This window comes from Tiliqua scincoides, chromosome 1 (assembly GCF_035046505.1).
Source record: "Tiliqua scincoides isolate rTilSci1 chromosome 1, rTilSci1.hap2, whole genome shotgun sequence".
In the NCBI taxonomy this organism is placed as follows: domain Eukaryota; kingdom Metazoa; phylum Chordata; class Lepidosauria; order Squamata; family Scincidae; genus Tiliqua; species Tiliqua scincoides.
Window position 1 is genome coordinate 281647411 of NC_089821.1, and position 16714 is coordinate 281664124.

At 43.7% G+C, this 16714-nt stretch overlaps 1 protein-coding gene across 7 annotated transcripts in view; it reads left to right on the plus strand.

The window, feature by feature from the left end:
• The window catches only part of DTNB (dystrobrevin beta), a 121518-nt gene that overhangs the window by 21060 nt on the left and 83744 nt on the right, over positions 1–16714 (plus strand). For all 7 annotated transcript variants that reach the window (XR_010794443.1, XM_066626767.1, XM_066626763.1 and 4 more), the window contains 4 exons: positions 2612–2825; positions 9237–9322; positions 14684–14838; positions 16046–16151. Coding sequence is in view for 6 of the 7 variants with exons in the window: in XM_066626767.1 (XP_066482864.1) it covers positions 2612–2825; positions 9237–9322; positions 14684–14838; positions 16046–16151 (561 nt within the window). In the remaining variant the exon portion in view is untranslated. The remainder of the gene's footprint in view (positions 1–2611; positions 2826–9236; positions 9323–14683; positions 14839–16045; positions 16152–16714) is intronic.

Here is a 16714-nt window from a genome sequence, read left to right on the forward strand (position 1 = left end):
TAATTTTCTCTGGGGGAAGGTGCAGAGGGAGACGGGGTTCAAAGTCTATAGTACGATTTCATTCATTTAAAAAGAAAGCAACTTCGGTTTAGCCTACACCTGCCTCTAATCTTAAGGGATGTCATTAATCGCCTGTTTTTTCCTCATATATTTTGCCTGTTTTTCTGTATTTTTGGACACTTAACTCTCAAGAACAGTGGTTCTCAAACTTTTAGCACTGGGATGTACTTTTTAGAATGAGAATCTGTCAGGACCCACCAGAAGTGACATCATCAAGCAGGAAAATTTTTAGCAATCCTTGTTAAAAGCATATACACAGTAGCCTGTTAAAAGTACAGATGTATCACATTTCCCCAAATGCAGTCACATCCCCTCATCAAGTCTAATAAATTAAAAATAAAGTACTGAAATGAATGGGGACCAACCTGAAATTGGCTCGTGACCCACCTAGTGGTCCCAAACCACAGTTTGAGAAACACTGCTCCAGAAAGTCTGGTGCAAATTCAGCAACCTAAAAAGTTGCTGGGACATACTTTGCAGGCAGCCATTGCCCTTTGTTCGAAGATCCATTGTCTCTAGCCCCATGTATGCTTGTAGATTGGGGAATTCTTCCACATCTGGAGTAGTTTGACAGTAGCTGCACTGAATGCAGCAACTTGCAGTTTCCAGCAGGGGGAGTCAGAACCCCAAGAACCCTTACCCAGAGTCATCCAGACCCTCTTGGAGTTTGTAGGCTTAGCTGGAGTGAAAAGGAACAAGCAAAGCAAATGTAATTCCCATGTCTTTCTCGAAATACAGTCCCTAATGCCAGATCTGGAAAAACATACTTTGTGCTGACCTTGAGAGATCTAGTTCTGATGGTGTGGCATTATGGCTGGAATGAGAAGAAACCACCTGGGCACTCCATCCCACCCCTTGTCTTCCAATTGGGCTCAGGTCATGTGCCACTCTTAGTGGGGAGGCTTGGCTAGGATGGAAAGAAAGAGCAAACCATGTTTTTTTCAAAATTGTGTTACAAACAAAGAACCTCAGAGCAGCATTCCAACAAAGGGCTGCTGTACCCAAGATGTTAGGCAGTCTCCCTGGGTGACTACAGCTTTCCAAAATCTTCTTGGGACTAGAAATGTCCAACAAAGATGGAAAATATGGGGAACACCCCAGTCGTATGTGTCACTTCTGGTGGCCTATGGAGATACTGGTAGGTCTGTGCTGTGCTCGGGCAGGCTTGGAGGAGTTGTCCACTGCAGTGCTCTGAGAGGAAGTGGAGCAGTAGCCGCCATAGGAGTAGCTGCCTTTAGGAGGGTGACTTGCCCCCTCATAATGCTGTCCTGATCAAGCATTAATGAGCTGTTAAGTGGTAGTCAAATGTCAGCATGCCTGAATCAAGCAACTAGGGACAAAGTAAGGGATTTCTCTCTCTGGGCGGTTTCAGACAAAGTGTTAAACCATGGGATAACCCTTCATGGATGTAGAGCTCCTCTCTGTGCTCTCAATAAATGGGTCACTCTGCAATTGACAAAGAAATGACTACTTCCTGGATGTGGGAAATATATTACCTTTCCTGGATTATGTCATCAGGTTACCTGATTGGAGGAGTAGGACCCACCTGGCTCCAAGGGGGGGAACATGAATAGGTCTGTGGCCTGAAAGAAGTGGCAACCATGTTCTCTTCCACATGGGTGTTTGGTCATTTGTAGAGGGACAGTCTCTTTTGAGAATCTCACATTTGTATAGTTTGGGGTCAGCATCCCTTTTTTTGTGTCCTTGAGAGAGTCTGCCCCAAATTACACTGGGCACATGTGTACGGATACCTTTTGGTTCTGAGGACCTGTTTAAAGCTCACTTGGTCTGTTCGTGATTTGGCGCTTCTTCACCTTTTCCCATTTGTATAAAAAAACCAAGTGGTGAAAAATTTCTCCCCCAACTCTTGAATAGAGTGTTTTCCCATATGTTTTCACTGTGTGCGCTTGACCTGTTCTACCTTTGCCCTTCTCTTGACCACCTCCTCCCAAGGAGTGTCTTCACTTTCTTCATCCTGTGATGGACTGGATAATGCACTGCAAGTTGGGGAGCAATCCTCCCATTAGCCTATGTGGAGGGGTTGTTGTTCTCTGATAGAGCCTCTCTTTCTTTGCATGCAGAAGGGTTCAGTTCTTCGACTAGGGCTGAGGCAAAACCCTGTATCCAGTCTTGGCAAACTAGTGCCAGTCTAGTAAATGGATCAATGGCAGGTAGACAAGACTGCACCTGAGCAGGCAGTAGAGACCATATAACTAAGCCTAATTCTGGCAGTGCCACATTAAGGTTGCAGTACAAAATGCTTCGAGAAGAATGGAGCCTGAAGTGTGGTCTGAACACTGTTATAGGATGGGGAGAATGGTGAGTCTAGAGGTCCACTCTTGCTTGATGTTTCTGGTTAAGGCGCTAGCTAGTTACATAGACTGTTTCTGTGTAGAAGATTCATTCTCCAAACATTACTGCATCATATAGGAGGAATGCTGCTTTTTCTACTAAGAAAATTTGAAGCTAGAGTTCTGATTGTTGTTGTTGTTGTTGTTGATGGGAGATGTGTTATTTAGTAGTACGACTTGTCTTTCCCTTTTCCCTTTAGTTCACCTTGTGGATATCTGGAATATGATAGAAGCCTTTCGAGACAATGGCCTTAATACGTTGGATCATAACACGGAAATCAACGTGTCTCGACTAGAAACCATAATTTCATCCATTTACTACCAGCTGAATAAACGCCTTCCTTCTACTCACCAAATCAGTGTGGAGCAATCCATCAGCCTTCTCCTCAATTTCATGATAGCAGCATATGACAGGTGAGCGATTCCACTTTTGCAGTAGTCTCTGTTGTTTCTGACCAAAGGTTTGTGAACTGAGAGCCTGAAGTTGTCTTGTTCCTAACTTGGAGCATGTGGTGTTCTTAGTCTTCAGCAGATCATTCCCATCTTTCACCCACAGAAGCTTGTTTGAGCAAGATTGCTTGATATATTTATTTCCCATCCATTAAGGAACCTTACAAAATTTCGTAAAGTTACAATAAAACAAACGAATGGCAATCAGCACTGGATAAGTCAGGAATTGTATGAGTCACACTAATAATAAATGAAGCTTTTTTTGGCCTTTTCAGTCATTCTGAGGCTTGCCATGGCTGCAGGCAGTTGTGTACGTCCTCTGCAGGCCTTAGAAAGCCTCCAGAGGTGAGGGGAGCCCAGCAACCCTTGACTCTGGAGGGGCATGCAAGTGGAGGGACTCTGGGGGTTAATTGGAGGACTCTGGGCTTAATTGAAACCTTGGATATGGAGACACCCTGTACTGCCCTGCCTTAAGCAGTGTTTCCCACTAAGGTGTTACTAGTTGCACAGCTAGTAAAAAAGTGGACTGTGGTTGGGTAGCAGTAACTGAACATTCAGTTGTACTAAAGTGTAACCCTGACTTCTGAAGGCAAGTGTAATGAGAAGCAGCATCTGAAAAGGTGTTGCCAAGTAGCCACAGTGATGGAACTGGCTGAGGCTTTCTTTGTAAGTCTGGTTGAAGCCAAAGGTCCTCCATGTAGTCCTGTAACCTGTTATTGTACTGCACACGAATGCATGGCGAAAATAAGTGCTACTTGCATTTGTAACCAGCACTCAGCTTAAACACCTATGTTCCTTACTTAGATTTGCTGCCTTCCCTTCTTTGGAGGTTTTTGGGGTGATTCTCCAAAACCTTTCTACATGTTAGCTTCTCGTTCTGCAAGATTTTCAGTTGGCTGGAGTGTAATCCTAGGACTTCTTTTCCCTATCCCAGCTGGCAGTGAGATGAATGATGGAGTTACATGCAGCCAGCTTCCAGCTACCAACCTCATGCCTCCAGAACATAGGTCCCCAAACTTTTAGGCTTCGTGACCCACCTCAATGTCTGCAATGGGTTGCAGGGCTGCGAGGCATTATGAGGTATGACATGGAAGTCACATCTGGGTCACACAGTGCATGAGCCGCATCATTAGCCACGTGGTGTTGAGCCTCATAATGCAGTACACTCCCAAACTGTGTGTCACAACCTGATTTTTGGGACCCACCACAACCAGGAAGCTGCAGGCAGCCCAGGGTGAGACACAACACAACACAACACAACACAACCAATGATGCCTGCCAGCTGCCTGGTCACAGCAGACCATGACCCACTAAAAATTGGGTTGCCACCCATAGTTTGAGAATTGCTCTAGAAACAACTGTGTGGTGATCTTGTGAGGTTGCCACGATCCACCCTACACTGCTGTGTGGAAGAGGAAAGGCACACAATCTGTGCACCTTGCTCTTCCCATGTACCCTGGCAGACAGAAGGATAGTTGCTGCTATCAGAAAGGCTGAAGTGGGGGGGGGGTACCCTACCTCACTCTACCTGCCATCTGGGGGAAGTTCAGTTACTGTGCTGGAGATGCATGGCCTTGGTTTTTCTTTGAATCCTCTTTCTTTCTCTCCTTGTTGTCCCCCATTTTCAGTCCATTGTAAAATCATACTGTTCTTTCAGTTTGTAGTCTTTCTAAAATAGGACCCTTCCTCACTATCTCATCCTCACCAAATACTGATGTGCATCCTGGTCACTTTTCACCTCAGTTACTGGATAACTTTACTTTTCTGATCTTTTGTCACCTCCCATCTGTCCAGTCTTCTGCAGCAAAACTCATCCACCGTGCCCTGCCCTTACATAAATCCCTGCGCTTGGCTTCTTCTCTGTCCACTTCTGTGTCCTGCATAAACTTCTTATCCTCAGCTATATGCCTTGTTTTCCCCTTCCCTCTCCCCCTTTATTTGGATATCGTGCTACCCTGTTTCACAAGGCCTTTAAAACATCCTTCGATTCTTTTGGCCTGCAGATTTGGGGTCTCAACGCTCTCTCTGTCCCTGGGCACCTCTGCGTTCCTTGACCTTTGTTCCATGGATCTGTTCCCTTTTCCACAGGTCTGAATTTGTGAAGCCGCCTTTTGGCCCTTCCTTCCCCATCCAAAAGAAAAAATGGAACATATCTTGGATGTTAGGAGGGCCTTGAGTTTTTATTTCCAGGACCCATAAGTTTTTCTTCTCAATGCTAGAACCAGGCTGGGTCATTCATTAAAACTGATTAGTGGGAGATTTAGGGTAGGCAAAAGAATGGACTTCTACACACAGTGTATAGTTAGTCTGAGGAATGTGTTGCTACCAGATGTGGTGATGGCCTAGAATGGATGGTTTCAAAAGGGGATTGGACAAGTGACTATCTCTATAGGATCAGGCAAAGGGGAGCTGTGCCAGATGCAACTTTTGCCTTTCTGTCCTGCTAGGAGAATTCACAAAGGCAGCTGGTGAGCCACACTGGGCAACAGGTGGCTGGACTAGAGGGGCCTCCTTAGACTTGATGCAGGAGCGTTTTCTTATGTTGACGCTTTTGTTCCTCAACAACAGAAGAGCTAAGGACTTCAACTTGTTTAGACTGGCTTGTGGGTGAAGCAGTTGACTGCATGCTCTGGAAAAGAGACAGAATATGTAGTTTTTGTTTGAAAAGCAGTATATAAATACAGTGGTTCCTCTTTTTCCGCAGATTTGAAACCCATGGATTTGGCCCACCTGGTTCTGAACCTCCTGGAAGTGACCAGAGGTTGCCTCTGGAGGTCTTCTGAGTCATGGGGAAGCCATGTACGGAAACCAGAAGTTCTGCAGACATTCTGAGGCATGGGGAGGATTTCATTATCTGCGGTTTTCTGCATCCGTGGGGGTTCCAGAAACAGAACCCCCATGGGTGCTGAGGACCAACCTGTATTCTTAATACAGGTGGGGCCTCCATATCCGTAGATTCTGAATTCCCGAATCTGTCTCAACACTGGTCCCCCAGACTCATGTAGAGCCAGACTTGGCCCCACCTGAGCCCTCTGGAGATGACCAGAGCTCTGCTCCATCACTTCTGGAGGGCTTTCTGAAGACTGCAGAGGTAGCGTGTGTCTGCCCACTATCCCTGCGGGCTTCAGAATGGCTGTTCCTGGCCAAAAATGCAACTTCTAGTTTCCTGAGGGAAAACAGAAGTGACTTTTTTCAGCCATATAAGGCATTCTGAGGCCCAGGAAAGCCCACCAGTGGGCTCAGAATGCCTTATATGGCAAAAAAAGTCACTTCTGGTTTCCTTCAGGAAACTGGAAGTTGCATCTTTTGACCAGAGACAGCCCATTCTGAAACCTGCAGAGGCAGTGGGCAGTTGCGCACTACCTCTATGGGCTTCGGAAAGCCCTCCAGAGGCGATTGGAGCACGGCTCTAGTCCCCTTCAGAGGGCTTAAAGGGACTGATCACAAATTTGGTTATCTGCTTATTTCAGCATCTGTCAGGGGATAGAGAATGGATCCCCCGTGGATACCAAGGCCCCACCTGTAATTGTTACCCTGGTGGAAGTGTTACTTGTGGTGTTTGCTTGTTTCTCTTTAGGGTAGAAGTTCCTATTCTTGACCTGCCATAAGACTGAAAACTTGACAACTGATCAAGTGAGAGAAAAGCAGGCTGTGTTAAGGTGAAAATACTGCCTGGGTTATATTTCAGTAAAATGTCAAAACTTGTGGATTGGTAGCATCCTGAGATTTTTGGTGTGATTTTTTTCCCCTAACTTACCTGTGTGTGAGAGCCCAAAGAAATTTCTGTAGCAAGAAGACTTTGGAGTTTGCCCAGGTGGTAAGGCTTCTGTTCTTTTCTGTGTGGAATACTGAGTATTGGGATTGTACATGTTCTTCATTCTGCAGGAGCTGCAGATGTTTCCAGTATCCACTGGGCTGAATGCTGGCAATGGCTGTGTACCTGCATGTTGTGTCTTCTCTTATTTTTGCTCCCCTTCCCACACTGATCATATTGATCCTTTTTGCACTTTACTTACCTCTCCTGCTTACCTCAACACTTCTCCTTGAAATCTGAACTCTACATATCTCTGTGTTTCTGTCAACCCACACATGGAAGCACATGACTTTGGTCTGGTGGTCTCGGATCGCTGTAATAACTGGAAGACCTTGACTAGCTCTCTACTCATTGGTTCCCACTGCTTCTCTCAAAGAGTCAAACTGGCTTTCATGCCTATTCTGCAAAGGCACTGCATCTGTGGCGGAGAAGCCAGAAGCCTGTATGTTTTGCTCATGTAATTACAGTATGTAAATCATCCTGCACTAAACATGTCTGGGATGGTTAACACAAAAAGAACAAAAAATAGATGAGAGCAAGAAATACACAATGCAACAACTATGAATAAAATAGCTTCTGCTTGGTGGCAAGGACTGGAGCCATGCTGGTGCTCACAGATAAGTGCCAGAGAAGGCAGGAAAGGCAAACTTCTGAGTAGGATCTGCCACATGCCCTTAGAGAGGGAGCTAACCTTTGGGGCTGCCTCTTGCAGCAGGAAAGGTATGAAGCAGAAGAAACAAGTGGGTTTTTTCCTGTAAGATAATGTTTCTGCCGGATGGGTTAGGACACCATGTGGCTCCAGCACCCATCTGTGGGTGCCTGCCTTGCATCTTATGTTCTTCCTTGCCTTCTCAACCATCAACATCAGTAACCACCGCCTACTTCTAGTAGCCTCCAGCACTCCCTCTACACCATCTTGGGCAACCAGAAGTCACCAGTTATTAGTGTGAATGTTCGATGACTATTCCCTTGACCCTACAATCCCATTGTTTCTTATGAGAAAAAATGTTTTTAACTAACAGGTTTTTGGATTTCCAGGAACACAAGCCCCATGTAAATTGAGAGCTGCCTGTGCAATCCCAATTGCTAGCTACTTAGTGTTGCCTCAGGATCCTGACTTTTGCCTTTGATGGGTAATAAATAGATGTCTTCTATGACCCAGCAGCTGGTCCCAGTGGCAGACCTGGCAAAACATAACCAAGCACCCTTATGCTTAAGAAATTAAGCGGTAATGATGCCACTGGGTGAGAGGAAACCACCTGGTCACTCCAGCTCAACTCTTTATCTAGATGGGGTGACATTGGCTACCCAGCTGGTGGGCATGTGCCAGTCTCAGCAGGAGGCTTAGCTAGGAGCTGTTGTCCCTGAAGGATGCCCAGGTGTATATATATAGAGAGAGTGATACAGTATGCATCAAGCTAGCTGTGACTTTTGGGGAATGGCATTTCAGACTCCTGGAGAAGCATGCCAGGGAAATGGCTGCTGCATATGGAATTGCAGACAGTCTCTATGGGAGGCTGCAGCATCCCAAAGCCCTCTGGGGGCTAGAATGGCCAAAATTAAGGGAAATCAGTAAAAAAAGGAGAAAATCAAGGCATTCATAATCACTCACATGCACTTGCTTTGTAATGCAAACCCAACTGTGATTTCTCAGGCTGTACATTCAGCAAAACAGAAGCCTGTGCAGTTGGTATAAGAAAACTTGGATGCATCCGAAGTGGCTACAACTTCTTCTACAGCATCCTTAATGGCTTTTCAGTGGGGTGCTGCCCTGGTACAGGTAGTATAAGGAATTGGCTAAATCCGTTTATCTGATGTTGGGGAAATGACACTGGCAAGTGGACCGGTTCATATTTGCGGCCCTGGGGAGCTTTGAAAAATTGCAAGACAATCCAGTCGGATCCCCGTTCTAAGCAAAATCTGAAGGGCAAAATCTTTAAGTTCGGTTCCTCTTGATGTGGGAGACACATTTGGAGGTGGTTGGCAGCAACTGTATGCCCGATCTTGTCTGATCTCAGAAGTTAAGCAGGGTCAGGCCTGGTTAGTACTTGGATGGGAGACCGCCTGGGAATACTGGGTGCTGTAGGCTTATACCATAGTCTTTCGAGACTGAAGGTTGCCAACCAAATTTGGAGGTGGTTGTAGGAACTGGTAAAGCTCAAAGAGGATGGGGAAATATTCCAGCTTAGCTTCAGAGTTGGAAGAACCCAAGATTCCCCCTTGCTAGCAGAGTGGAGCTTTCCAGAGAGCAGCAAGTTCAGGGTATTGCCCTAAGAAGTCCCTGATCTTGTTTAACAGTCCCCAAGGCTAGTGGCAGTGACTGCAGAATTCTGTGCTTGGATACAGTAAGAGGGAGTAGCCTTCCTCTTGGTCTGAACCAAATGTCCTTCCATATGGCCTCTGGATAAAAGTGTGAATGTCTGACCACCTTCATGTGTCCTGGATTGTGCTTTTGTTGTCATCATTGTTGAAGTAGTTAGGAGCATGTGTGGATACACACTTGTCTTTCTCCAGCAGTAACTTGAGACTTCTGTGAGGTAATTGTGGTCTTTCTTTTACAGTGAGGGCCATGGGAAGTTGACAGTATTTTCCATAAAAGCAATGTTGGCAACTATGTGTGGTGGGAAAATCCTGGACAAGTTAAGATGTGAGTATTTTAAGGAAATGTCCTCTTGGAGGAAAATCTTTCTACTTGCTGTATTGGCACAGATTATGTTGACTGAGAGTAACTGTCTACTGCTTTCTTCATTTGGTTGGCCGGAATTCGTTTATTACTGGTAATGAATTCCACTCATGGAACACAAAAATTATTCCATACTATGATTGTTTTTGTTCTACAGTAAAAAGGGAATTTTTGGCAAATACAGGCATGTTTGCACTTTTTTTTTCTGTGCCAAGTTCATGCCTGAGTTTTACTTAATCAGAATTCACTTAAACCCCAAATGGCTATGTGGGTGTGTTTGTGGTGAGTGCTCATTATCTGCCTGTTTTCTGAATTTGAAACACCCTGGAATATGCCTTGGCCATTCTCTTGATCATGTTTTCACAAAATCTGACCCTTAACATCCTTCCTTGATTGACCCAGCTCCCAGAATCCTTGGCACCTTTTTTTTGCTAAGTCCCACCCTTTCACTTCTTCCCTCCTTGCTCTGTGCTCAGGACTTACCTCCTTTTTCAACACCAAAATGGATGTAGTCCATTCTGTTCTTGCCTCCTCTGGCTGCCTCCTCCCCCTCTTTTGCCTCTCTCTCACACACTCAATGAATGGACTGCCCTCTTGTTCTCACCAAACCCAGTTTCCCATGCCTGCTCATTTTCCAGTTCCTAGTTTCCTTATCCCCTGTCTGTTATCCCCATTACCACATCACCATCCTGTTGCTCCTGTTTGTTTTTTGCTTTCATCCAGTATGCCACTATCTCCCCATCCTCAAAAAGCTATCCATTGACCCACTCTCTGTCTCCAGCTACTGTGTGGTCTCACTTCACCTCCAGATGTGCTTTGGCTGCCTGAACTTCACTTTTGCCTCATCTGCTTTTGCCCCCCTTTAATCTGGCTTTCACCTCAGCAGTCCACTTGAGACTGTCCTCCCAAGTCACCTCTGATCTTCTAACTGCCAAATCAAAAGGCTGCTCCATTCTGTTCTCATCCTCTTTAACCTCTGTGCTATTTTGTTATATTTGTTTGCTTGATTCCAGGTATGCCTGAGGTTTTCATGACTCTGTCCTCAAAGGTTTTTTTTCCTACCTGTCTGATCCTTTGTTCAGTGTTTTCACAGAGGGACGGGCTGGCTTCACTGGCAGGGGCTCTCCAAGGCTCTGTTCCTTCTCCTTAGTACTTTATCTCCAGTACTGTCCCTGGCTAACCTCAGCTTTCAGTATCATGTATATGTGCAGACAATACCCAGCTATACCCCAGAACTTTCTCCAGCTAACATTTCTTCTTGGCTTTGTAGCCAAGCTCAGTATGTCCAAGATAGAGTTTATTATTTTTCCTCCCAAGCCATCCTCACCTTATCTGTTGTTGTTATGCGTTTACAGTGTCCCTCTCTGCACTGTTGAACAGTCTTGATGCCTTGACTTTGACTCTTTTCTCTCTTCTCTTCCATTCCCCAAAGTGTGTTTCTTCTTTTTGCAATATTGATAGGATCTGGCTTTCTGCCCCCTCAGCTAAAACACTGGTTCATACCCTGAGTCTCTTGTCTCGACTTCTGAAACCTCCTCCCCTCTGGTCTTCTGTGGTCTCATCTTAGACCCCTCACTTCCATCAAGCATCCGGCTGCCATAACCATTCATCACTCACATTGCTACGGCCATGTTGTCACCAATCCTCCTTCAATCCCTTTGTTCATTCCTTGTCTGCTCCAGAATCCAGTGTAAGTGTGTGCCTGGCATGAAGAAGGGGTAATTTGATTTTGGAAGAGAGCTCTTGGTGTGTTTAGCTTATTTGGAGAGTGTTTGTGTTTTGGGGGTGCTTGTGTGTTGTGAATAGGACGAGAAATCTACTCAAAGCAATCCATGGTGTTTACTCCCATGTAATTATATTGTAACTGAAGGGAAAACTAGCACATAGGTGTAAAGAAGATAGTGGATGGTCAGAGTGACACTGCTGAATATGATTTCTTAAAGCCAATGTATCCTAAATTGGTGGGGGAAATGTGCTGGTTGTAATCTGTACTGAACAGCTATTGTTTCGTACCCCCTTTAGCACAGAAAAAAAAAATATTTCTTTGCCCAGTGAGTAATCTGTGGAATGCCTTACATTTCACCCACAACTTTGATGGGCTTCCTCAGAGGCTACAGGAAGTTACTGTAGCCTCTGAGGAGCCCATTAAAGTTGTGGTTGAAATGTAAGATGCTAGTTTTTAGTGTAGTTCTTTTTATCATTGGCATTAGTTTTTGGCTTATTTTAGTTTCAGTTTTTTTAGTCAGATTCCAGTTTTAGTTTCCAGTGTTAGTTTTTAGTGTTAGCTCTTAATTCTTGTTTTTTTAGCCTCTATTTTCAGTTTTATTTTTAGTTTCTAAACTTTTATTGAGGTTTTCAGTTTAGTTTTATAGCATTAGTGATTTTTTTTAGCTTTGAGCTCTAGTTTGGACCATGGCGTTCAAGCTGGGGTAAAAACTGTTGTAGTCTAGTATGGAGCCCAGCTGTGAAAGCCTTCGTATGTTTAGTACCATATATACTTAACTCAAAAAATGTATGCCTTAAAATTGACCCTGCAAACGAGTATATACAGAAGCCCTCTGAATGCCAGATGAAGGGAGTTGCAGCAGGGTACAGGTATCTTCTTGTCTTAGAATCATAGAATTGGAAGGCACCTAACGGGTCATCTAGTCCAACCCCCTGCCTGTAGGAGGAAATCTTTCTAGAACATCTCCAGCAGGTGCTTGTTGAACCTCTGCAAGCTCCCTTGACTGCTTCCTGGGGCATCTGATGGGTCCGTCACAGCTTCAGCTGAAGCCAGCAAAGGGATGTAAAGCTAGCTGTTGTCTGCATAATAATGTCACATATCAACCCCCTGAATGATATCTCCCGTGGTTTCATGGAGAAACTGTTGGTGTATAGAACTGAACCCTGTGGAACACAACAAATCTGTGGTACTGAATGTACTTTTTAGTTACATAAGACAGTGGCATTTTTGTTTTCTGGTTTTTTGGCCATAACTTTTGATAGAATGGAGATATTTCACTCTGGTTTTTTATTCTATCTGCTGTAAATTACACATTGAATGGTATATAACATGGTAGTATTATTCCTATAAACCCTGATTTTAGCGCATCGCCCCCCCAGTGCATGTCACCCAGTGCAGACTGCACCCCGCTAGCTTTGCCACTGGCTTAAAGTATTAGTATTACCTCTCCTTTTACTCCAAATTCAGCTGGTCACCAAATCATGCCACAAGAGTATAAGAATTTGGCCTTCACTTGTGTTCAATTGGCAAAAACTAGTTTCCTTAATTTAGAACAGACCAATGAGACTGATTGTTCGAAGAGCCAATGAGATGTTATGACACAGCATGGAACCAATAAGGTGTTAGTAAGGTGATACGGGGTGTGTGACCCCATTAGTGACCAAAATCATGATTTGTAGGAATAATACCATCATGTTATATACCATTTGATGCGTAATTTACAGCAGAATGCAATGAAAGAAACCGCTTTGAACTATCTCTATTCTATCAAAAGGTATGACCAAAAAGCCAGCAGGGGTGGGGCAATAGTATATCACCATTCTTTCAAATTGTAAAAATCCCTATTTAATAAGGGATTTAAATAAAGCCTGCCTATGTAAACCGCCTTGAATAAAGTCTTGAATAAAGACCAAGAAAGGCGGTATATAAATATCTGTTATTATTATTATCACCATGCCTACCACCCAGGTCTTTGCCTCGCCCACTGCATGGGAGGAGGTCCATCATGGGGGTTACACGCTGGCCTCCCGTACTGGGTGGTGCAAACCCTCGTGATGCTGCTGCTTTGAGCGTGTTCCAAAGCGTGAAAGATGTTATCCATGGATAAAGAGAGAGTTTAGAGAGGGTGGCTTGGAAGGAAAGATGTCTTGGATATATTGCATTTGAGACATCAGTGAAGCATCCAAACAGAATACATCAGACAGGCTAATGGAGGGTGAGAGTTCTAGGATAGGGATGTGTATCATTTGCATGTAGATGGTTCTCAGAGCTGTGAGAATGAATGAAGGAAATGTGACTGAATGAAGGGATTGCGAAGGGCTCCAGAAGGATCTCTCCAAACTGGGAGAATGGACAGCAAAATGGCAGAGGCGCTTCAATGTAAGTAAGTGTAAAATAAGGCACATTGGGGTAAAAATTCAACACATATATGCTCCCTGATGCATCTGGTGGGCCACTGTTATATGGGAAGCTGAACTAGATGGGCTTATGGCCTGATTCAGCAGGCTCTTCTTATGTTCTTCTGATGTCATCCTGAGATTACATGTAGAGTGAAAATCGCCACTGGCCCAGACAATTAGAGATGTTGAAAGAGAACTGCTATGATGGGAGTCTTACAACTGTGTGTGATCAGCTGTAGCCTAGAGGTCAAAATGGGATTAGGACAGACATTTCCAGTTGGCAATAAGGAGATTGGTGATTTGTATGAGAGTAATGCTGTATTTTCCTGTAAATAGTATGAGAAGCTGTTTGGCTTTCCTCCCCCATCAGCAAAGCCAAGGTGCCCCATCATTGGTTTACTCCGCACCATACATGATGCATTTTGCTCAGAACACAGGGTCTTTATTTCCAGTGTCAGCTGCTTTATATTCTGTATTTGGTTTTATTCCTGCTGCTGTACCTTAGTGTTTGAATTTATTACATTTTTGTTTCAATTTTTGTAAGCTGCTTTGTTGTTCACACTGCAAACAGGATATTAATATAACCATCTGGCATGTTGGTTTGCTCTTCACTTCATTCTATCTCTGATCCATTTTCTATTTTTCCCCTGCTGTGCTAATTTTATTGCTAAAGCTTTTAATTACCACTGTACTAGATGGTGCCAAACATTTAAGAATCACATTTAATTCCCTCATACCATTCCTTCAAAACTTCTTTATCCAAATACACCGAAGGATTTGGACTGTAAGTCCCTTTTAAAAAGTAATAATCTTGTTAAATGCTTCTGCCAGTCTTCCTGCCCCACTAGCCTGAAAGATTTAGAAAAGTTTTTCAGTAATTGGCAGATACAAAAACCGTGAACAGAAGGCTGGGAGTGTGACCACAAGATGTTCTTCATCTTCCCCATTGGATTCAAATTAGAGTTTGAGGTGGGATGGCTTTGTTGCAAATTAAGCCAATTCTTTGTCTATTGTGAAGAAGTGGTATGGCTTGGGTCCACCTGAGAAGTGGGATTGTATCATATTTCTCTTCTAATCCCTGATTTTAAACGCAGTTCTCAAATAAGTTGTAAGGAGTGCTAAGTGGTGGGTTTTTTTTATACCACAAAGATATTTTTTGAACTGTAGTTAATCAAATGTGGTTTTTGGTTTGGTTTTTAGATATTTTCTCTCAAATGTCAGATTCCAATGGCTTGATGATATTTTCAAAGTTTGACCAGTTTCTCAGAGAGGTTCTGAAACTTCCAACAGCTGTATTTGAAGGTCCTTCTTTTGGATACACAGAAAATTCTGTGCGAACATGCTTTTCTCAGCAGGTAAGGTCAATACTAGAGAGTATAGAGAAGTTGTCTTAAAGGCTTGAGGTCTGGAAACCTAAAGGAGTCTCAGAAACTTGTGTCAATAACTTAGTAACTACAATTTGGTGAACTGTTTTCCCCATAAAATGAGATCTTCAGAGCTGGGGGGGGGGCTTGTGTATGTATTTTCTTGCTTCCCCACCACCACCACCACCACCACCTTAAGACATTTTCCTTACCCCAGAGGTTTATCTCATGTTAAAGTGTGATGGTTAGTCATGCTTTATTGTAATCAACCTCCTTGGTCAATAATATGTCCAAAATTTAGCCAGATACAGTTTATTTTCTGTGAACAAAATTTTCAAATAAGATTCCATGTATCGACTATAGTGAGAGTCTTTTGAAAAAAGTAGTTTGAAATCCTTTTGCTTCTGTGTTTTGTGTGTATTTTGTATAACAGCTGTATTTACAGGACCATCCATCAAGGCTACTCTCCAGGACTAGGCTGGCTTTCCTCCTTGGAAAGTTGGCATTTGGCTTGTTGGCAATCTGCCAACAGCTAGGAGGACAATATTTATGTGTTTAAAATATTTATACTTCCCCCTTCCAAGTGCCCAAGGTGGCTTGCAAAATTCATAAAATTACAATAGCAACATAGCCAAAACCACCAACAAAGTAACTAAACAAAAGAAAACCAACAGAACTAAGGTGGAAAGACAAGTATGAGGGAAGCAGTTGTGTTGCCTACCTAATGGGAACATGGTGCTAAAAGGAACTGGGAAGCCACAAGGGAGAAGGAGAGTGTATGTTTTCCAGGGACAAGGATCATGAGATCTGGCTGCTCTTTGAATTTTAACCATGGTGGCAAGTTTGAACAGGCTTGTTTTAAGCTTCTCCATTATCTCAGGTGCCCCATCTTGCAATGCACCTTATATTTAAAGATGATGTTCTTGAATGTACTGTGGAAAGAGAGAAACTCCAGATGGTTTGCTAAAGTCACAAGACATGGGACTAACTGAGTGATGCAATATGTAGATTGCTACTAGAATTTGACTGCTTAACATGGCCAGTTATTCTTCTCAGGTTTGTGTATCATCTGTTTATTCAAAACTAGCAATGGAATCTGTTGTTCGTAGTTAAGCATACTGGTTCTGATGAATATTCTCTTTTCATTTATGAAACAGAACATAGTTCTCTCTGATTCATGCCTGACTTCTCTCAACAGAAAAAGGTTATGCTAAACATGTTCTTGGATACATTAATGGCTGATCCCCCACCGCAGTGCCTTGTGTGGCTGCCTCTCATGCACAGACTTGCCCATGTTGAAAATGGTAAGTTGAATCCTGTGCATGTCCGTTTAAATCTCTTTGTGTGACTTTCCTTCTGACAGAAAGTTTATGTATTTCACTGATCTGTTATGGTGTGAGTTGTGAAGGAGTGATGGGCATCTCCAAACATGAATTGCCAGGAAACTGCATCTAATTGGACCAGAACATGCAGCTAGAGTGTCTATACAAACTTATAGCAATGTTCAAATTGCCTCCTGAAGTTAATAGCTTCCTGTTAAGCTTGATCTAGTTTTTTTTCACGCATACAGGCTGTTGGAAGGCAACTTGAACATCTCTATAAGTTTGTAAGCTTGAGTGAGTAGTGGTGAGAGAAAGGGTCCTCTCAGTGCTGGTCTCTAAATGTGATATTCCCTCCTGTGCAAATTACAATCAGCCCCCTCCCTGCATACTTTCTGCTGAGGCTTGAAGACTTTTTAAAAATTCAAATAGGTTTTGGTGGTGAGCAGGGGAGATGGCACAGTCAGGACTGCTGTTGGAATTATGGTTCAGGTGATGCTTTACACTTGGGTGAGTCTTCCTTTCCACTGGAGTCCCTCAGCACTAAA